The following is a 22,904-nucleotide window of genomic DNA, read 5'->3' as shown; positions in this document are numbered from 1 at the left end:
TCTTTTTCTCCTAGGCATTCTGAAATATTTATGCTGGGGCGCACTGGGAATCTGATATGAGAGTCCTGTGAGAAACAAAAAGAGCTAATTACCAGCAAATTTATCACCACTGGCACATTCTTCCAAATTCTATTTCTACTTTTTAAAAAAGTGAAATATTGGATGAAATAGTAATACGGACAATGATGTAGCAATCCTATTCTCAGTGCATGTTTCACTGGTTTATCATTCACCTAATCATGTTCTTTTATACAAATATAGTGAACACCTGCTCTGGTTCTGGGAAAATCAATCAAGCAGTGTTCAAGATAAATGCTGTTGGCCTTGACTGGTCAGGTGTCCACGTACAAGTGCTTCCCAGGAAGCTTATATTAGTTGGAACATTCCAGTGAATAATCAGAAGCCAGTGTGGGGTAAGTACCTTAAAATTAAGTGGCTTTTGAGTGAAATATGTACATATATGCAACGACATTGACCGTGAGTGTTCGGTAAGTAGAGGAACGGCATTTCAGTTCACTTTGAAGCAGTTACCATTTTTAAGTTAACATGTTGCTTTTAGACTCCTGTGACGATTTCAGTGTAATTTAGAAGGCCCGATTCCTATGGGGCTATTGATCAGCCTGTTCAGTTTACCAGTATTTTGTGCTTTCCGATGACACGTGGTCTAAAACTTAATGTGGTAAGTGAGTTTTAAAACCAGTCTTTTCCTGAGGTTATGCTTTATTAAGTGCCTGGAAATTTTCTGGGGAAAAAATAGATGTACACGGGATACAAATTTTAATTATTAAGATTGTTCATAATAAAGGGTGACTCTAGTGCTATGTATTTTTGATGTATTTTCACAATATTATTTCTTATTCTAATATAAACTAGGTATAAGTTCTATGCGTTTTCATAACATTATTTTTTATTCTAATAGAAACTAAGATGTACCTACTCAACTGCCCCTTGGTGACTAAAAAGTACTAATAACATTTTGGCTGCTTCCTTATCTACAGACAGATATTTGGGTCAGAAATCTACTGAGAAATTGAAGGTATCAGAACATAAAGATGCAGACAACAGACATTTATTCTGCATGTAAAACTTCTCTTACTCACTGGACCTTTCCCATCGCTGCATTCTCACTCAGACCTCACGTCGTACTTTAACCCTTGATGAAACACTTGCTTGATGGCACGTGTCTGTATTTGCAGCTTACCAAAGCGTTACTTTCTAAGAGTTGCTTTGGACTACTTTTTAGGTTTTAGTCCTTTATAAAGTGCATATCTAAACAAATGGATTTGAACTACATATATTAAAAAGGAATTTGAAATATAATAATATTATAAGTAATGTCTAGATATCTTAGTTTGGAAAAATATTTGACTCATAGTAATCTTTATATATAACAGGATGGGTGATTCTTAACCCATTTATAAGTTATGGTGGCCCCCAAATAATCTGCAGATATAGGCGTCCACCTCTAGAAATGCAGGCGTCCACCTCTTGCTGGTGTCCACCTCTAGAAATGTAGGTGTCCACCTCTAGAAATGCAGGCGTCCACTTCAAGCCAACAAGACTCCATGCTGGAGGCTTTCCTCTGTACCCCAAGGAGGGTCGATTACTTCCTGATCACCTACTACTGAGTTGTAAAGTTTACTAACTGATATTACTTGCAACGTAAGTGTTATTAATGTTTATGAGGTCTTGGGAGTCAGGATTTTACCAACTATGTGGTAATATTGCAAAACTCATTTACTCAAGATATAACCAGGTAGTTGAATTTCCTACATTTTAGTGGAGAGTAATTTAATAGGGTATCAAGTCTTGTGAATTGTTTATAGTTTTCGATTGCTGCTATTGTTACATTTGTTTCATTTTGTTTTCATGGTTACATTTGTTAATTTTTTAATCTAATTTTTCTTGGATATTTTAAAATTCTTCCTTTGTTATTAGTGTACCATCTGTATTTAACTGCCATTTTGTTTCTTTTTGAACGTTTAACATTTTTATTTATTATGGGTACATAGTAGTTGAATACCTCTATGGTATGGGGTACATCATTTTGTTTCTTTACAATTTTTCTGCATTGCTCTTTTCTTCCTTTGGAAAGGTAAGAAGAGGTGAGCTTTGGAGTATTTTATCCTGAGAAATGAAGGATGAGGACATTGTAAAAAGTTTGACAGATTACATTAGAATACATTAATTAGACTATGGGGCTATTTATCAGCCTGTTCAGTTTACCAGTATTTTGTGCTTTTCGATGACACATGGTCTAATTAATAATTTAGAATACATTAATTTTCTAAGATTGTACATCCAAAATCTCGCTGGATTATTATTATTCCAGTTTCCCTCTTGATCGATGCACCATTTTTAGAGTAGCCTGCACAGAAGTTTCCCTTGATAACAGAGTTACAGGTATTTAAAACTATGGTGAAAAAAAAAATAGAAAAAAGTATCACATAACTATTTGAAGAAAATATTGGCATTGATAGTAGTCCATAATCATAGTTTCTCCTTTGATTTTGTTATGAAAGGGCAAATATATTTTGTAGTGGTTTTTGAAGGTACCATTACCAAATAGACTATGTCTCCTAATAGAGGATGTTTGGCCAGAAAACTGGCTTTCTAGAGCATCTTGGGGCAGCAGTACGTCCCCGTGAGACACAACGTCTTCCGTTTCATACAGTCACCTGTGTTTTGAAAGCTAATAAATTTTGAATTAATGCGCAGAAGTCAAAATGGATACGATCTCGCTGTGGAGTCTCCTGTTGGTCATTTTTCATCAACCCTCAAGGCTCTTGGCTCAAAGAAGCACAGAATTTGCAGTGGACCTCTATCAAGCCGTGTCCGTATCTCATAAGGACAACATTATATTTTCCCCCCTTGGAGCAACTTTGGTTCTTGGAATGGTACAACTGGGAGCAAAAGGCAAAGCACAGCAGCAGATAAGGCGAAGCCTGAGACTGCAGGGCGCCCCAGCCGGTGAGCCTCTCACGCCTGCTGTTTACGATACGGTCAGATTCACCTTAAAGTGTTAGAGAAAAACGCAGGGTCATAGAATTTTAATAAGTGAAAAAGCACAAAATTATAACAAAGTGGAACATTGTAAGTGTAAGTAATTTTAATTCGCTTCTGTTTCCTAATGAAAATGCTATAAAAATAGTTAAGAAATTAGGATTTATACAGATACAAAAAGTTATTTGTGCGTCTGTGTGGTTTCTTTGGCCTTCTGCAGCCAGTTTTAATTAGCTGCAGTTCTAGTGGGCGTGTCTGCCTGTGCTCCTTACTCCGCAGCAGGTACTGACTCTCCGCATAGGTCACGTACACGCCTGGTACCCCACTGCCACTTGCTATCTTGTGACCGTTTTCCCAGATTACACAGCTGATTCAAAATAGGACTTTTAATTATTGTATTTTATGGTCTCTTATAGAAATACAATTACTTAAGCTTTTTCAAATAAATTTCCAATACTTCTTTCATGAAAATAATGCACTCTCACCCAGTGTGAGACAAAGAAAAAGCATTAATTGGTGCATTTAAAGAGCTTATTCATTAGCAGTTTTTAAAACTTTGAGGAAAAAACATTTAAATGATATATCAGAGGGCTTTGTGCTTGTAGGTGGTGGTTTGTTTCGGGTCTTCCAAAGGTTGGTTTGAGCTACTGTGTATCTCACATACTTGGATACTGAGCTTTTGCTCTGAGATTTAATTTGAAAGTGTTGTTGCCCATCTTCCCGACTATCTTTTTCAATCTTTTTACTGGTTTTAATTTTAGACTTTTATATTAATATCCGATAATGTGCCCCAAGCATCAGAGGAGCAATCTGGATTTTTAATTTTGAAATATTATCACCATAACTAATTTCCATCTATTTTCCTTAACACGAAGCAGCTATGTTTACAAATTTGTTTTTCTGACAACAATTTTTTTATTTGCTTCATTATAAATGCTCTTTTATGCAGAAATGAAGTTGGTGATAATGAAGCTAATTGTGAGAGTTTTCCTTTGAGAATAATATCTACCCAGGCCGCTGTGCTCCAGATTCAGTCTCGATTAACTTCAGCTAATCTCACTAAACCACTCCCAGAAACATTAAATCACACAATACTGCTTTGGGAGGTAATAGAACATTATGAAGAAATGTAAATTAGAGCCTGTGAAACTGCGTTACTTTAAATGAATGCATCTCAGGAGGGACACAGAAGTTTGTACAGCTCCAGATTGAGAGTGTGGCCGTCACAGCAAAGTAACTATGACGTCACCCAACACCTGTGTACGGTGCATCCACCACTGTGTCCTGCTATTTGTGCTGGTATTTAATTTGAAAGGGTTCGTGCTTGCTCCATATTATCTCATTTAATATTTATAATTCTGCTGTGAGGTCAACATACCCAGGATATGCAAATAAGAAAACCGAGGCAGAGAAAAATTAACTTGCCCAGGCCTAGTTCCAAAAACAATGTAGCAAGGGTTAACAATTTAAGAGGGACAATAAACATTGTTATGTTTTCCTTGCAAGAGTGTATACAGACCACTAAATATTAGCATTTCAGTGTACAGAGGAGGCCCACAAAATGTCTGCACGTTTTAGGAGAGGAGAAAACTGCATTAAAGTTGTAATTCTCCAGTCCCGTTTGACTTCTGCGATTCCAAGAGGTGCTCAAAAGTCTCTTATATTCATCTTTTGTTACTGGTATGTACTGGGCACTACCATTTTAATACATAATTTTTCCTTTCCTAAAATGTGCGCCCATCTTTTTGGCACCATCTGTGTATGAATATAACAAAGTTTACCAGACCGGTTTTCCGTTCTACCTCATTGCAGGGCACAGAGAACCAGGAATGGGGAGAAATGTGCAAAGGCAAAAGAAAGACAGGTTAAAAGGAGGAGTGTGAAAACAACACCTAGAAAAGAAAAAAAGGGAAAATGAAAAAATACTGGAGAGACACCACAGAGTCTGGACAGAGACAGCCGGGGAGAGAGGACAGGTGGGGTGGGAGGTGGGGCCAGGCAGAGCCGGCTTGGAACCTGAGACCAAAGGAGACTCAGGGTGCTAATCCTGTTTGATTTTAAATGTTTACATTTTGGTCATCATGGATTTTTTTGGATTTATCTTATTTTTTTAAAATATTGCGTTGGGACATTATTTATCTCGACTACTGAGATTGCACAAGGAGGTTGTCTCATTGATTCACCTCAGTCCCGGCCCTGCTTTCAGATCCCCTAACTTTCACAAGGCCTGTCTATCTCTGTTTACTTTCCTGCCCTCGCCCGTGGTCCCAGCACTATTCTCTGTGTTGGCACCGGCTTATGCTGTGGGCTCTGTAGAGGGGCACACGGCTGCTGGCATCCTGACCCCATGGGGCTCTCCATGTCCTCAGTTCTCTGTCTTTCCCCCATCATCACACAGCTGCTCAGAAGGTGCCTTCTGGGTTCTGCTGAGCATCTGATGATGCTCCATTTTTCTACTGACTAATAAAAGGGTAAATCGAAGGTGCTTCTTTATCCAAGAGGGCTAAGAGATGAGCACTGGCATGAAGGTCTGTCCCAGGTCTGCGTCAGCTGTAGGCCATGTCCTCTCCCAGGCCTTCATCTTCCTGGACGTCATGGTCCTCAGTGCAGGAAGAAGTGTTTGGATTCAGGCCACGCATTTGCACCTTCTGGCTGAGATAATCCATAATTCTGGAGTACCTTTGTTTACTACTTTAATTTCTCACACACACACGAAATTGGCCTTTAGCCTCTCCTGAGCAGAGCAAGAGATCATGCCTGGATTTCAGGACTCGTCTGGGGGGCTGCTGCAGCCACACCCAGAGCTATGCTTACCGATGACCCATAGGTTCTCCGCGGCTCCACTTTATATAGTGAACTAAATTTGTTCTCAGCACTGATGGGGAGCGCGCATATGTATTCTTTTCAATCTTTGCTAAAAGAGGTCACTCATCTATAAATTAAACCAAATTCATAAGGCAAATATCTTTCTGTGCCCCTCTGGACCTATGTGATGTGCTGACCTTTATCCTGGATGTCTGAATTCAGCGGTTTATCAAAGGCAGCTCTCTGTCACACAGTCTTAGACCTTAAGTAGAAGACATGAATCTATTTGCTCTGACAAATGGGTTAGAACTATTTTTCACCCCTTTAAAGATGTTCACAAATTACAAATTCCGGAAAATTAGTTTCAAGTTCTGCTACTTCATTTCTGACCGGAATTCATTCTTCTGGAATGAAGAAGTCATCTGCAGCCTCTCGGTTATCGAGATATGTCTTTTAGGCTTCTGTAGCCACAGATGATTGCATCTGAAATCATTATGTAAACAAGTAAAATACATTAACTTTCTTCCCTTCCTCGGGTGAGGAATTTCAGGATTGTAAAGAATGACTCAACATCTTTATACCTAATCATGAAAAGCAAGGTTTTCTATCTAAGATCTTTCAGATCTATGTCTGTAATCCAATGAACAGACTATCCTGGGGTTTGACGTAAAATCCAACATGCCTCGGAGAGCTTCCTGTCAGCTTGTGGAGCTCGTGCCTGTGTAGGAACATGGGGCCAAGGAAGTGAGTAGGGAGAAAATGCAGCCTCCTGTCAGCTGGACAAGACGTTGGGCTACGGAGCTGCAGCCGTGCCCACCCCCAAGTCAGGGCGTTATTCTTTTTGCATGAAGACATCTTTTGGGTGTTAGCTTCTTGTTTTTTAAAAAAGGGTTTACATGCACATGTAAACACACACATATCCACCTAGTAGTAATGTCCTCTTTAGTAATACTTTTTCTGTGACTCTATTCAATTGGTGTCTTCCAATGATGAACCATTTCTTGTTTTTAACTCCTGGACTCTAACAATCCCTGGCCTTAGCCTCCCAAAGTGCCAGGATGACAGGTGTGAGCCCCCACACCCAGTCAAATTTTTTTTTTAATAGAGATTAGCTTGATGTAGCTAACTTTTAAATTATGAAAGAGGAAGTTTTGGTATTAAACTGAAGATTTAATGAAGGCCTTGGGCAAACCTGTTATTTGAGACAGAATCCCCATATGTAATGATTGCTGTCTGGGACTGAGCCAGAGGGAGTGGGAGACGGTGGATTCCTTTGGTGCTGTGGGGCAATCATAATAAGATGCCATGGAGTGAAACCTGCTGCGAGGCTCTCCTCACAACCAAGCACAGCCTTCTGACAGCACTGAGGTCAGAACGATCCGAAAATGAATCGCTGGCCTGCAGTGAGTCTTTTAGTCAACTCTGATCAACTTATTCTGGCTGGTGGTTATAGTTGAAATGGTTACGGATTTTATCGTTTGCGTAGACAGCAAAAGAATATAGATTCGTCAACCTGAAGAAATAAGCAATTCTGGTAATTATTATGCGTCTCTAGAGATGATTATAGGAGTTGCCTTGTAAATTTCAAAACCTGGACAGCTGCTCATAAGAGAGCAATTTTTCCTTTAGCCAAAATAAAATAATGTTGAAAAGAATTGCACATCACCATCCTACCCCATCCACATCCCCTAGCATGTCCCTCTCATAAACATCATGTTCATATTATGTAAAGAATAAGATTCTAAACATAAAGTTCTAACACCTAAAAATGGGCTGACTGTGACTCTACAAAGGAATTCAACTGCAGCCTGTATAAAGGCTCATCCTTGTTTTTGACAAATTTTAAATTGACATGAATATTCTTTTTCCCATATGAAAGTTGATCTCTCTGCAAAATGCATATGCTACAGGAGATAAATTCTTAAAATATTTACACTAACTTAGAAAGGATGGTTAGTTCTACCTAAGGGTGCAGAAAATGGTGACATGAATCAGGGCATTTAGACAGCCAAGCTGCAAAGCTGTTGTTTTTATGTTGTTCAATATGCCAGTGTATATTATAATTATTTTTTAGGAGAAGAATTTTCTGTACTGAAGTCATTTTTCACCTCCATCTCAGAGAAAAAACAAGAATTTACATTTAATCTTGCCAATGCCCTCTACCTTCAAGAAGGATTCGCTGTGAAAGAACAGTATCTCCATGGCAACAAGGAATTTTTTCAGAGTGCTATCAAACTGGTGGATTTTCAGGATGCAAAGGCTTGTGCAGAGATGATAAGTACCTGGGTGGAAAGCAAAACAGAGGGTAAAGTTTCCCATTTTCATAAAATCATTATTTGCCATTGTATTCATAGTTTTTAATATCCTAAAGTAAAGAATGGCTGAATATTTTCCTACCTCGAATGGATCAGGGAGATCAGATCTCTTATTTCATTTCACTGTTATTTAAATTAATACTGAATTATAAAACTGAGAAACGGTGAGCTGCTTTGAAAAATATACTGATTCTCTTATTATTTTTGAGAGGTACTTACTTATAGAATTCTTTTCTTTTAATTGCAGTCTGCTTCCCCAACCCCTTTTATTTGTTTTGATAAGAATTATCCAGTGCCTGCAAGAATATTCAAGTCTTTGCACCTGTTGATTTTTTTAAAAATAAAGGATAAAATTTCAAAATTATAACAGTCTATGAGAAAACACCAATCCATAAAGTGCTACTTGGAATAGATACTTGAATTTAGGCTAATCGTCAACCCGACAGCCACCATACATGTCGGAATAGACAAGAAATTTTGCATGAATTTGATCATTCCTATAGGCGGTTATACTTTGAAAAAACAATATTCCTTGTAAGGATTACAAATAAAATAATGTTTTAGGACACAATTGAATTTGAAATAGGTAATGTTTTGAATAGATTTTTGAGTTTTATGGAAATCTTACATGAACAAGAAGTTGGAAATAAAATCACATCAAAGGACAAATTGTCACGACTTGGATGTTTAAGCCAAACAAATTTTGTAGGGTAGTATTTATAGAATTTTTAACCAAAGAATTTTAATAATGATTTTGTTCAAGAATAGTTTTTTTAAGCATAGAAATAGCAACAATATTTTTGGCCAGGTAGAACTTATATCTGTCAATTCCAATGCCCGCTTTCCCACATTTATTGTGAATAATTAACACATTTTAGCTGAATGTGTTAATGTTTAATAATAAATGTTAATGGTCCTGTCATAAACATGGTCATCTAAACAAATTTAAAATACTAGAACCCATAGCTAGAAACCAACCGTTCCAATGTAACTGCAGAGAGATTTTATGGTAACCTTAAAGGCATATAGATCTGAGTTCAAGTCCCAGAAATATATAAGCTATGCTATTTAAAATGAGGATACTATGAATGTGTTTGGGGATTATTTGGGCTTTTAATGATAATGTATATGGAGTTACATGATTAATAGCATGTTTATTTATTCGTTCAGCTATGAGATACTGTGATGGTGTGAGATTCTGGTGTGCTCAGTATGAGAAGCCTCTTACGAGACAGTAGAACTTGGAGATGTGAGATGGGTGTGGGGAGATGCATGAACAGGGGCCCAGGCTGGAGACATCACTGGACAGCCCATGGCCCCTGAATCATGCCTATTTCTTGTAGCTTGGAAATATTCATTTGATTCGGAAATAGAAAGCTGCTTGTTTAGAAGAGAAAAATCATACAGGTTACCTGCATACGGCAAGTTTGGGTACCATAAACTTACTAGTTAGCATCAGCCTGTTGGAGGACCTTGAAATTAAGTGTGAATTATGCCAATAAACAAACTGGAAGAAATATTTTGTTTCTGTTCTTTTTCCCTGAAAGACAGTTGATGAAAATAAATCTCACAGAAAGGAGTCCACGACGTGGTCTGCTCAAGTTTGCCAGAAACAGCCTCCTATGTCCTGTTTCCTGGTGAAATTCCATTTGCACCTGGTTCTTAGTGAAATGTTTAAGCATTCCCGTTCACTCTCAGCCTTGCCAAGTTTAGATGAGAAGGCACTCTGTGCAGAACTGGGCTGAAAAAGATACATACTTTTTAATTTTAACTGTTCCACTGAATCTTTACTGTCTGTTTCTTCCAACCTCCTTCTTTTCCACGTCCTTTATAGGAAAAATTAAAGACATGTTTTCAGGGGAAGATTTTGGCCCTCTGACTCGCCTTGTCCTGGTGAATGCTATTTATTTCAAGGGGGATTGGAAACAGAAATTCAGAACAGAGGACACACAGCTGATGAATTTTACTAAGAAAGATGGTTCCACAGTCCAAATTCCAATGATGAAGGCTCTTCTAAGAACAAAATACGGTAATAGGAGAACTCACACTTTCTAAAGCACAGCTTTGGGAAGTGCCACGGATATTTGACATTTTATTTTCTCTCTGTTCCAGGGTATTTTTCCGAATCTTCCATGCACTACCAGGTTTTGGAACTGCCTTATAAGGATGATGAATTTAGTTTAATCATCGTACTTCCTGCAAAAGAACTGAACATAGAGGAAGTGGAGAAACGGATTACGGCTCGCCAAATCCTGAACCAGTTCTCTGAGATGCAGGAAGAGGAAGTGGAAATAAGCCTCCCAAGGTTGGTAACGTCCTTGTTTTATAATGCACTGCCTGTGAGGGCGTAGAGCAGTGGTTCTCAACCTTCCTAATGCCGTAACCCTTTAATACAGTCCAAAAGGGGTGCGACCCACAGGTTGAGAACCACTGGCTCAGAGTAACTTTATTCTGAGATAAAGGTGAATAATGACACCTATAACCAAGTTATCCCCAGATTTTTCTCCCTAAATAATAATGCATAGGTCCCAAACCCAACTGATGATGAGAAATAAATTTCTCAGGCTTTTTGTCAGAATTACCTTCTCTAGCATTTTTAGGAATCTCTGCAGGAATGTTTCACACTCTAGCAGCCTGTCCAGGCTACCGTGGTCTCGGCAGCTTCTGTGCACTGTCTGAGCTGGACAGCACTCTCTCCAAACCCTCACTCAGCGTCTCACAGGGCAAAGACTTCTCTCTTAATTCCTATAAGCACAACTGTCATGTCTTCATTTGTGTTTTCCTGCCTAAATTCACGTGGTACATTAATGTACACAGCTATGATTTAATAACAAAAAAAGAAAAAAATAATAATTGCTAAATTCACATGGTGAAGTCCCAATCTGCAGCACCTCTGAATGTGACTGTATCTGGACAGACAGGGATCTTTAGAGTGTCAGAGAGAAGGCATTAGGGTGGGCTGTGACCCAGTGCGGCTGGTGTCCTTGTAAGAAGGGGAGATTCAGCCACAGAGATACCCACGGAGGGGAGGTGACATGACGAGACACAGAAAACAGATGAGTGAGCGTGAGCCAGGGAGGGATTCACCGAGCAGACGGTTCCCTCGCAGCGCTCTGAAGAACTCGGTACTGCACACATCTTGATCTCAGGCCTCTGGCTCCACCACTCTGAGGTAATACAGTAGAACTTCCTCAGGGTGATCGCCTGATACACAGTAACAAACTGTCAGCATACAGAAGTGGTCAACCTAAGGAGTGTCCACTGAGTACGTGTGTTGCACACCCAGTCTGTGAAAATTAGGTCAACTTAAGGAGCTGGTCACCTGTGGAGGTTCCACTGCATTTTTCTATGATTGAAGCCACCAGCTTGTGAGACTTTGTCACAGCAGCCCTGGCAAGTAAGAACAATTTCAATGTTTAACCCAACTCTACTGAAAGCTGAGTCATCACTAAAGCAGCTGGCGAGGTAGAAAGTAATCTACACCAGGTCCTGGGCAGGACTGCCCTGGACTGCAGACCGTCCCCTGCTTCATGCTTACCTTAGTCTGCCATTGTCCTGGTGCCAGTGTCCCCGCCCTGTGAGGGGACCCTTACCAACACCCTCCTATTCAGCGTTCAGAGTCCTCCAACTTTTCCCAGGGTAGGGAGGAATCTGCAGGAATTCCTCCCAGATTTCCCCCATCTTCTCTAAGTCCAGCTTCCCAGGCATGACAAGAACACAGAGCAATAGATTTCAAATCTCAGCCAAACAATGTTTTCCTATCACATAAAATAGCTTCCTCCTCCTTGATCTTGAACTTCTCCATCTCCATCCCACCAATTCTGTTTGCATAATGGAAAAAAAAAAAACTATATTGAATTCTCCAAACACATGAACAAGTTGCCTCAAAAGATGAATGTGAACCTCCATTTAGGTAGAAACAGAAGCATTCGCTGATAATTGTATCCCCCCTTTCCATTCAAATTCCAGCCACCAACTCTTTTTAAAAATTTGGCAGCAGTTCCAACTGCAGGATCCACCAGACGCTTCTATTCACGGTGCTGAGTCTGGCATATAGAGGTGCTAAGTAAACGATGGCTATTTTTTTTCTGTGTTAAGAAGATCACCACCCAGCCAGTCCCAACCCAGAATCAGTGCCTGCTGACTTCTCCATCTCCCCGCCTTCCCCTCCGTGTGGCAGGCCTTTCTCTGTGGCTTCTGGCCCGTAAGCTCCATTTATTTTCAGGCCCCTCTCAAGGCTGCCAGCTCCATGTAGATTTGTGCAAACCTGCCCAGTTAGAACAAACCATTTCTCATCTCCATTTGTAGAACGCTTTATGCAATTTGCATTCCAGCCCTATCACACGGCATTTCCCATTCTGGCTCATCTTCCCGTCTATCCCACCAGGAAGTGGGTTCTGGAAAGGGGGTTCTATGTCATTCATTTGGGTGTCTGCAGTCCCCAGAACATGTCACAGTATATAGCACGTGTGAAAGGAGTATAGTTGAGTGAAATTACACAACTATTTCCAAGGAAAGAGATTCTATCTTATTACTTTTTATCTCAGCTTGAATATCTCAAAAACCAAAATTGAACTTTCTAGTCTCTTTAGTTTAGTCCCTCTGAGGAGCTGATGGAGTTTGTCCCATGCAGGGAGCATGGTGAAAAATAGTGTATCAGTGATGGATTCTGGAATATCTCCAGGGGGAGGAAAATAAGATTCTTTTTGAATTCTCAGGATTAAAAATATTTTTGCCAACTCTTTCATCATAAGAATATAACTTTACAAGTACGCATTTTTTACTAAACGAATGTCTTCTGACTTTTTAAAGGAGTAGTTTTCTCATTCGGCAAGTTCATGAACTATTTTTGACTGTCAGACCATATTGATGAATTAAATTTCTTGAGCACTAAAATCATCAGGTAAAAGTTGAGAAACATTTTTCCCCCAAATGAGCAATTTCCTCGCAAAAGAAAAACCACTATTTAGAGCACATATTTTAATATACACAGAAGAGAGAAAATTACATAGGCTGAGAAAATATTAGGGGTGGGCTGACAGATTTATATTTTGCAAACGCATTTTATAAATGGAGGCTCAGTGCCGTGGTTCTCATATCTAAATAAATGTGTAATGTTTTTCAAACCGATAACTGAAGATTGTGGTAAGATTGGAACAGTTTACTCAGCTGTAATTGTTTTCCAGAGCCCTGTAAGGGTGCAACATAGCAGAGGAGGTGGCTCAAAATGACAGAAATTTGCTGTCTCACAATTCTGGAAGGACCAAGTCCAAAATCAAGGTGTGTGTTAGCAGGACACTCCGCTCTGAGTCCTTCCTTGCCTCTTGGTGGCTGCTGCTGTGGCTGGAGTCCTGGGTGCTCCTCTTCTTGTGGATAAGTCACGGCAGGTTTTGTGTCCGCTGTCCAGTAGCCACCTGCCCTCACACAGCCTTCTCCTGTCCTCTAGGGACAGCAGTCATGAGTCACGTTGGGTTAAGGGCTTCCCTTACTGCAGCCCGGCCTCAGTCTAACTAATTTTATCTGCAGTAACAACCCTATCTCACAGTAAAATTACATCACAAGGCCATGATTTTCAGCCGGTGTGCTGAAAAATTAGTATCTGTTAAAGTCATTTGTTAAATTATTTTCCAAACGAATTAAAAGCACAGTAAGTCTTTTCTTTATTTTAGTCTTTTTGTTGTTGTTGAACATAATTTAAGTGTGCCACAGAAGTGCTACTATGGGTTCGAGTGTGCCGGGAGATAGAAAAGTCTGAAAGACCCGTCACAGGGTGCAGGAGCTGAGGGCTTCAGCCTGTGAAGCTGAGGGAGAGAGTGTTCCTAATTCAGTCCACAGTACCAGCTGTATTAAACTCGATGTTGTCGTCACAGTGTCTCTTTGGTAACAAAGGTATTTAGGAGATGCCAAAGACAAGAAAACCACTCATGGGAATGTTTTCACAGAAGCTGCCGTGTCAGGGACGGGCACTGACTGGAAACACTTCCCTTTCTGCTCCGTGGCGTAGACGTTAGAATCAAGGCCGATAAGGCATAGTCTGAAAAGTTGGCCACTTTCTAGCATTTATTGTCTATAACGTATATTAATAGGCATCTGTTAATAGACATTATTAATTGTGACATTTAACCTTAGAAAGCATTTAGCATTTACATTCTTATGCTAGAGGCTGTGGTTCCATAGGGTCACTTGGTCATGTCTTCATTCCACAGATAAGGAAACCAAGGCACTGAAAACCTAAGTGGGTCTCATTCAGTATGAGCTAGGAGAGAAAAGTCAGCCCTCAAGTCTGTTGCCTCAGCCTTCCAGTCTTCCTGGCCTGATCCTGGTTAGGAAACGTAATTTTTGTGTAAAAACCTGGATAGATGGGGACCTTATTATGGAGAGAGGCTGGGACAAACGTCATATGACAGACACGCCCCTTATTGATAAGATGGTTACTGCTTATTGATGAGATGGAATAGTGGGAGATTTTCACAAAAATTTACTAAGGTACATCAGGCAAGTGCCTGCCTGCAGTCATACGGCCGGTAAACAGCTGAGCCCGTGTCTCGGGGGACAAACAGGAACCTGAAAGCAGGTGCACTCTGGGGCCAGTATGAGGGGTGCAGAACAGAGGGAGGGCAGCGAGTCCAAGATCTGGAACAGCCATGCCAAGGACTTTTCAAAAGAGTTGACACCTACCCTCGGACACAAAGCATCAAATTCCCAGTAAGCTGGAAATCGATCCCAGGCTTGGGCAGCCTTGGGCTTATCAGTGGGTGAATGTGAGTTGTGTACGGATGAGAGAAAGGGAGGGCAGGAAAAGTGAGACTGGACAGAACAGAGATGTCGTGACCAGAGCCGGGAATGATTACAAAGTGTTCATTTCCACTTTGACCTACTGGACACTGGTACACACTGGAATTCCAAGTGTGCATTGAACAGTGTCCAGATGCATTTCAGATGTGGCAAAAAGTATTTTTAATTCAGCTCATGAGGCTAACAGATTGTTTCTCTCTCTCTCTTTCTGTCTCTCTCTGACACACAGAAGTAACTAGTAGGAAAGTGACCAGAGGCTACGAGGCATCCACCTAGCAGTCCAGGTCCCCCACTGTCAATCAAGTGTTATGTTACACTCCTATCCTTGTAAACAATCATAATATGTGTTTGCTTTGGTTGGGTCTATGTATGAATGACTCAAAAATGACTCAAGCCTACAGGATTTCACATAATAAAGAAAGAGACCTGGAGGGAGATTAATCTGGGACTTTTTTTTTTCCTATTAAACAAGCTCTCTGGGAGAAGATGGGGAGGGAGGGACAGCACCGTCTCCAGCAGGGCCTGGAGCCATGAGTAAATCATTCTTAAAACCAAAATGTGGGTTATTTTCTTTCATTTTCTGTAGCTTTTACCTGTGTGAGAACATTGGTTCCCAGTGATTTCATTTGTAAGTAAATTGTTGACTTTTAAGCAAACAGATTGTGTGTACATATGCTAAAAACCTGTCTCAGGATTATCCGGTTCCCACAGGGTCTCTAGACTGCCTGCTTTTCTCTCTCTCTCTCTCTCTCTCTTTCTTTCAATTTATCTATTTATTTATTTATTTATTATTAGATCATAACTATGTACATTACTGCATTTATGGGGTACAATGTGCTGATCTTAGATACCATCTGGAATGTAAACATCATGTGAACATCACACTGGTTACCAGGGCCTCCCCTCACTTATTTGCTGTGTTCAGACATTCACACTCTGTTTCTGTGCTCACTCTTTCATGTTTGGCTGATGTTGTTCTTTTGATGATTTTAAAGAAGGGTCCAGGAACAACAGAAATGAACCACACTGGGATACACAGTAAGACTCAGACTTTGAAAGCGGGACGTTGCATGTGCTGCCCGAGTTGGTGGTTTGAGTTATACTTTGATTAGAAGCATGAGAGCATATCAGCTTCTACTTCAACCAGACCTGGGTTTAAATCGTAGCTCTGGCACCTGCTCTGACCTACAAATAACCTCCTCAATCTTCTGCTTTCTTACATGTTCATGGAAATAGTAATGCCGGCTTCCTAGGATTTTTGAGAAGTTTCAAGACTATAATCTATACTAAGTCCCTAACAGGCGGAAGTGCTACTTCACACCTGGCTATTTATGGCTCTGATAATTACGGATAATTAGAGCCTGGCTGTGGAGTATCCTTTTTATTAGATGCCTGAGTGGGCTTCTATTGCTCTCAGTTTCACTGGGTGACGTTATGAGCAGGACTGTTCCTCCAGTGACTCTCCAGTGATAATTAGGCATTCTTTGGAGCTGTAATAAGTCTTGCAGTTTTCTCTTCATTATTCTAAAGTTATCGAACTATCATATTAAAAATAGCCAACTTATAGGTGGATTAAAATCTCTATTTTTTAAAAGGCCATGCTCTGTTTGGTTTAAAGAGTATGGTAATAAAAATAGAATAAAAACACAACCCTCAAAATAATCATGCTGCTATGATCGTTGTGAGTAGAAAGTTGTAATAATGTAGTTGAAAGATCGGCGAACGTTATTGTCAGTGGATTCTGACAGGCAAGCCATGTTCATGTCCAATCAGTTAAGGTTCTGAAGGAGTTAACATCCTTCCCAAGTACCTGTTATTTTACCAAGAAATGATTTAGGCCAGTAAAGCTTGGCCACAGCATATTCACTGTTTTGAAGAATTATAATTAAGAAGCTTGTTCAGTATTTGGCAATTAAAACTGTAATCTAATTAGACTACGCTAATTTCTAGCCTATGCTAATTTCTAGCCCCAGGTGTGGGCCTGCCTGTGGGACCAGCAGTGCCTGCATCCAAACTGGGGGCTCTGGGGTGAGGTCTTGGGGCAGGACTCCGACAGGAGCTGCCTGGGAATTTTGCTGATGTAGGAGATATATACAGTGCCTGTTTAAGAATGTTCCATTTGTCTTTTCTATTTTTACTAAAATTTCTGACCTGATTTTAAAAAGCAAATTGATGCTTTTAGTGTCTATGAAGTCAATCAGTACTAGTTTCTTTTTAAAAAAACTTTCATGGGAAAGTGAGGTTCAATGGATTTTGAAACAAATGCATATTAATATGGGGGTACAAATGACCAGGGGACACTGTTTGCATGTGTTAGGTTGTGTTTGAGCCCTTCACCCAGGAGGTGTGCCGTGTTAGGTGAGGGCACACCAAGTGCCTGTCCCCCTCATTTCCCATCCTCCATCCTCTTCCCTCCTCTCCCGATCTCTCCCCTCACGTCCTCCTTCCGCCCTCCCCTCCTACCTTCCTGATCTCCCCTCCCATCCTTCTCCCTCCTCCCTCCCCTCCTGTTCTCCCCTCCCATCCTTCTCCCTCCTCCCTCCCCTCCTGATGTCCCCTCCCATCCTCCTTCCTCCTCCCTCCCCTCCTGTTCTCCCCTCCCATCCTTCTCCCTCCTCCCTCCCCTCCTGATGTCCCCTCCCATCCTCGTCTCCCATCCTTCTTCCTCCCCACCTATGCCCTCTACGCCCTCATTTGGCTTTGGAGCTGGATTCCTAGATGAATGTCTATGAGAATCTTTGGAGATTCTCTGGTTAAGTTCCCTCCTCACTGAGGTGAGTCAAACTGAAGCCCAGCAAGGTCAATGGGATGCTTGGGTCCAAGGCACAGCCCTGCGTTAGAAGCCCTGGCCAGCTCCTTCTTCATTTCCTCTCCTATAATTTTTATTTTTTATTTCCTTTGAAAGAAATTTAATTTCTTCACTTTTATACTTTCACAGGGCCTATTAGGTGTGTGCATAAACTCAAGAAGGTCACAGCAACTGTGACAATGAGGGGGATGGATGATAAGTAGTAAATGCTGCCTCTCTGTTACTTAATAACCAAAAGTTTTCTCCGAGGACTGTTGACCCCTGTCCCTGTTGACAGCATCATGGCCATCTGCCAGGAACCATCCTTGGTGGTGTGAAGAACCTGAGGCCATAGAAATGCTAGAGGGAAATTTTAGACATCTTAGGAAGGGGCTGGCAATTGCAAACTTAGACATCTCACCCTGTTTTGTTGGGTAATTGTTACTTAAAAAAAAAAATAGAGTATTCTCTTCCCCATTCCCTCCAACCACTTAGCCAGGAAGCAAGTTATTAGCAACCCAGAAATGATGGCAGAGCTGGCAAAAATGGTGTGAAATGTGTCAAAATATAATTGGGATAATAAAAACAAAATATTTCACAACATCATCTCTTCCAAGTCATTGTTTTAAAAAAAAATTGTTAGCAAACGTGTGTGTGTTTCAAGACTTTTCTTCATCTTTTTTTCTTTTTTAACAGATTTAAAGTAGAACAAAAATTAGACTTTAAAGAAGCTTTGTACTCTTTGAACGTAACTGAGATATTTAGTGGTGGCTGTGACCTTTCCGGACTAACAGGTAGTATGATCAATTATCGTGTTCATTTGGTTTCTTAGGACTATATTAACTAACTGATCTTAAAACTGGAGGATCTGTTCCCAGTTACCAGACACACAGTGAGTAAATGCCAGAGCCGTGTTCCACTGTCTGGAAGCAAACACTCTATTCTGCATTTGAGTAGTTTTCCTTAATGGAAGTCAAAGGCATTTAGGATTTTAGATAAGCATTCTAGCCAAACTTCTCATATAACTACATGGATAGGATTTATTATATGGGCTTTTATTTCTGCCCTGTTGGATTTTCTTATCTGAATAATGGGAATTGCAACTTTGAGTCTCTCATCTCAGCAGAGCTAATAAAACTCTCATAAACCAATTTGCAAAGGTTAATTCCCTAATATTAAAGCCCATGAAGTAGGAACCCACAAGCTGCTGAATGCAGAATGCAGTCGAGAAATTGCAATGCTACAGCTTTTAGATTTAGCAACAGAGTAGGTGGAGCTAGTTTGCTGATTACACCTGAAGCATCCCACGTGGTTGGGACGTGAACTCGCTCAGCAAAGCCAAGTCAGTCTTTAGTCTTTTGGTCCTGGGAGTACTCACTAGTTCAAATGTAACTAACTAAAGAGGAAAAAAAATGGATGAAGAGGGCCAGTTTGTCCTAAACTATTTCCCCTCTTTTAAACTTAGTTGTCTGTTTTATGAAAAGGAACCTAAGCTTAGCTCGGTGCCCGTAGCTCAGTGAGTACGGCGCCAACCACAGACACCGAGGCTGGTAGGTTCAAGCCTGGCCCAGGCCTGCTAAACAACAATGACAACTTAGAGCACAGAATAGCCGGGCATTGTGGGCGGGTGCCTGTAGTCCCAGCTACTTGGGAGGCTGAGGCAAGAGGATTGCTTAAGCCCAAGAGTTTGAGGTTGCTGTGAGCTATGATGCCACAGCACTCTACCAAGGGTGACATAGTGAGACACTGTCTCAAAAAAAAAAAAACAAACATAAAGGCACCTAAGCTTGTCTTTTTGATGGGTTTTGTATCAAAACATGAAATATAATGGAAATATTTTGTGTGTTCTTTATAATTATCTGGGTTTGGGAGAGGTGTTTATTAATTTAGTCACTTATCAATGGCGTGAGTGAATGAGTTAGATGAGTAAGTTTTCCTGGTGGAGATGAATAGGGGTGTTCACAGGTGCCAAAAATGTTCATTATCACCTTCACACATGAGGTAGCTGCTCCTTCGCACACTGACAGATCTTTGACAATCTCATCAGCACCAGTCATGAAACAGTCACTGTTAAATACTGCGACAGGACGCGTGTAAGTCAGCCTGTGACACAGCCGCCCGAAGTCAACCAAGCCGTTTTCCAAGCCCTTCATCTTAACTTCTCTCTGGCCTTCGGAAACTCACTCGAAGTGGCCGAGACATTTCAATAGCTGCTCATTCTGCAAATTCCCGACAATTTGTCACTTCTATAAAACCCTCCTTTTATGGGCAGAGTTTTAAAGAAAACACCTCCAAAATGCTTCATGAAAGAATTTGTTCCCGAGAATCAACCCCGAGCAGAGAGGAGTAAATGTCCAGCATTTTCTGCTCTTTCCTTCCGGAGCTGCCTTTTTGAGTTGTTTTAACCACACTGGTTCTGTCTTACTGACTAGAACAGGGCAGCCGTAGGCCACACTGATTCCGCTGCTGGAGGCCGGGAGCACAGGACTTTCCCCCGTATTGTCACTTACTGTGTGTGGGATAAACGTTTACTAAAGGGTTCTGTGAGCCAGCCTTGCACCAGTGCTGCAGGACATCTATATAAAGGACACAGTCACAAGTTTTAAAGGAAATACTCTCATGGAATCATTTTGGAAACTCTGAGATAAGTGTGTGACTTCATCTGACATCACTTCATGTGTCACATATGGTGAAATAACCTTTCTGATCCTCAGTTTTCTAATCTGTTAAGTGAGAGAATAAATTGCAGTGATTTGAGGGAAAATAACGTATGTAGAATATGTACATTAATATTTTGCATATAGTAGATGCTTAAAATGTCAAATAAAAAAAACAAGCGGGGGAGGTGGCAGGTGGGTATTTACCTGCTGGTATTACCATAACCAGCAGACTATGTCAGTGTTCCTGTCCACTTCCTTTAACAAACACAGACTTGGAATTTTCTCAAACATTAAGGAAAAAGTTGTAACAAAGTGAGTCTATGGAGCATCCAGATTCGTTGTTCTAAACCCGCCATCTCTCGGGTCCTGTTCTATCCCTAAGATGAGGCCCTGTGTGCAGGGACATGGAGCTCGTGAGACCAGCTGTCCAGTCTAACAGCTCATTTACTGGGCGCTTTCTTTGTAAATCTACCTTATTCCAGGCAGTTCTGAGAAAGGAAGGTGCCTGACCTTGAGAGACCGTTGTCCTGTCCATCAGTGAATCCACAGTAACGGTGGGGATGTCTCCCTCCCCCATTGTACTGGTTTCTGTCACTAGACATATTCTGATCCATTGATTGATTTATTTGAAAGTATTCATTGTCAGGCAGTTAAGTGCGAAGCAGTTTTCTAGAGCACATTTTCATTGTTCCTTGGTAAGGAACATCGTCAGATCTTCCTGGTCTCACAAAGCCAGCTTGACACGGCTTCTGGACTCATGGTGTCACTTCCCCCTTCCCCAGGGACCACCCTCACAGGCCACCACACCAGGAAGCCTCCCACACACAACTCTGCCCATTGGAGAGGAGCATTTCCTCTGGGGCCATGTGTGTCCACCCACGTCAGAATGAAATGTTATCAGACACCGTCTCACTCCGGACTGTCTAACAGGCTTTAAAGCATCGCTCTGAAGGGATTTTTAAACTTATGACACAATGTTCTTAGACGTCGGTAGCCTCCCCAGGCTTGAAGCAAAGTGAGCTTTGTTTTAAATCAGATCAAAACTAGATACAGACTTTTAAAGGGACGTTGTCTTTGAGGTTGATACATAGGGTGGGATTAGCTCAAATCTGGAAACCTCTTTCATTCTGTCGGTAGACAGAACCTGAGAGGGAAAACCCTCTGTCCGCTGAAATATTTCATGTATTTGGATTTGAGGCTTATTCCAGTCTGTGTTTACCTTTTATGTCAGGAAACCCTTGATCTGTTTCTGTATCTATTCATCTCAGTAAGAACTGAACATAACCTGCCGCCCGCCCCCCGCCCCCGATTTCTAGCAAATTGACTGCATAGAAAACTATTTCCCTGCCTGTGCTCATCTGAAAATGTTATTAATCTGGGAACAAATGTGTAATGGCTGTTGATTTTAATCCTTAAATATACATTCATATGTTTCACCAGATTCATCTGAAGTGTATGTTTCCCAAGTTATGCAAAAAGTTTTCTTTGAGATAAATGAAGACAGCAGTGAAGCTGCAACGTCAACTGGTAGGACAGATGATTTCTGTGTAAGCCACGGGGAGAGATGAGGGGAGACGGACCCTGTGCTTGGGTCATTTTTCTCTTCTCTGTGTAGACGCCATATGAGGAAAAAACAAAACGGTGGTGTAAGCTGTTCATTCATCTCTAAAGGGAAGGAAGGTTACTGGATCGGGAGCTGGGGCCCTTCTACTGATATTTGCTTGTTGGCAAATAAGTAGATGGGAGCTGAGGTGCAGCACGTCTGTGAAACAGGAGACGGGGCCTGTGGGGAGAGCCATGGGCTTCAGATACGGGATCGCGATCGTTTAATGTGATGTCGTTATTGTGAAAGCGCTTGTTCTTTCTAACTGTATTTCATTTCCTTCTTCCCTTACGACAAGTTGGTCCCTCCATTTTAAATTTAATTCTTGCCATCACCTCTGTGGCAGTGGCTCTCAAACTTAGCTGCACGGTAGGATCATGGGGGAAGCTTTTAAAAATCGTATGCCCAGCCCACACCTCAAATGTAATAAATCAGTATACGTGCAGGTGAGACTTGGGCTCCAGTATTTTTTGTTTCCCTCTGTGATTCCAATGTGCATCCGCGGCTGAGCATCTGTGCTCCGGGGCGGTGTGAAGTTGTTCCTGCTCCCCTGAGGGTAGTGCACAGAGGCTGCAAGGGCATCACCTGGGAGCGTCTTAGAAATGCAGAATCCTGGGCAGCGCCTGTGGCTCAGAGGAGTAGGATACCCGCCCCATAGGCCGGACCTGGTGGGGTCAAACCCAGCCCCAGCCAAAAACTGAAAAAAAAAAAAAAATGCAGAATGAAAGGCCCACTCCAGGTGGCCGAATCAAATCTTCACTTTGCAGAATCAGGAGGTGATTTGTTGATGTGCTCTAAGTTTGAGAAGCACTCTTCTGTGCTACATTTCCTTGAACAAACGTCATTTAAAATAGCATCTATGATGTGTATAAAATAGCATCTATGATGTGTATAAAATAGCATCTATGATGTGTATAAAATAGCATCTATGATGT

At 41.1% G+C, this 22,904-nt stretch overlaps 1 protein-coding gene across 1 annotated transcript in view; it reads left to right on the top strand.

Moving 5' to 3' along the window:
• The first annotated feature begins 391 nt into the window (after positions 1 to 391).
• Positions 392 to 22,904, top strand: part of SERPINI2 (serpin family I member 2) — a 28,525-nt gene continuing 6,012 nt past the window's right edge. The window contains exons 1-7 of the mRNA XM_003794644.3: positions 392 to 413; positions 2,719 to 2,970; positions 7,883 to 8,113; positions 9,958 to 10,152; positions 10,236 to 10,428; positions 18,403 to 18,500; positions 21,807 to 21,893. Coding sequence (XP_003794692.1) covers positions 2,727 to 2,970; positions 7,883 to 8,113; positions 9,958 to 10,152; positions 10,236 to 10,428; positions 18,403 to 18,500; positions 21,807 to 21,893 — 1,048 coding nt within the window. The 5' untranslated portion in view covers positions 392 to 413; positions 2,719 to 2,726. The remainder of the gene's footprint in view (positions 414 to 2,718; positions 2,971 to 7,882; positions 8,114 to 9,957; positions 10,153 to 10,235; positions 10,429 to 18,402; positions 18,501 to 21,806; positions 21,894 to 22,904) is intronic.

The sequence above is a fragment of the Otolemur garnettii genome, unplaced genomic scaffold (assembly GCF_000181295.1).
Source record: "Otolemur garnettii isolate 467f Iridium unplaced genomic scaffold, OtoGar3 scaffold00084, whole genome shotgun sequence".
NCBI classification, from domain to species: domain Eukaryota; kingdom Metazoa; phylum Chordata; class Mammalia; order Primates; family Galagidae; genus Otolemur; species Otolemur garnettii.
Note: the sequence above shows the minus strand (reverse complement) of the source record. Positions and strands in the feature narration are given on the sequence as shown.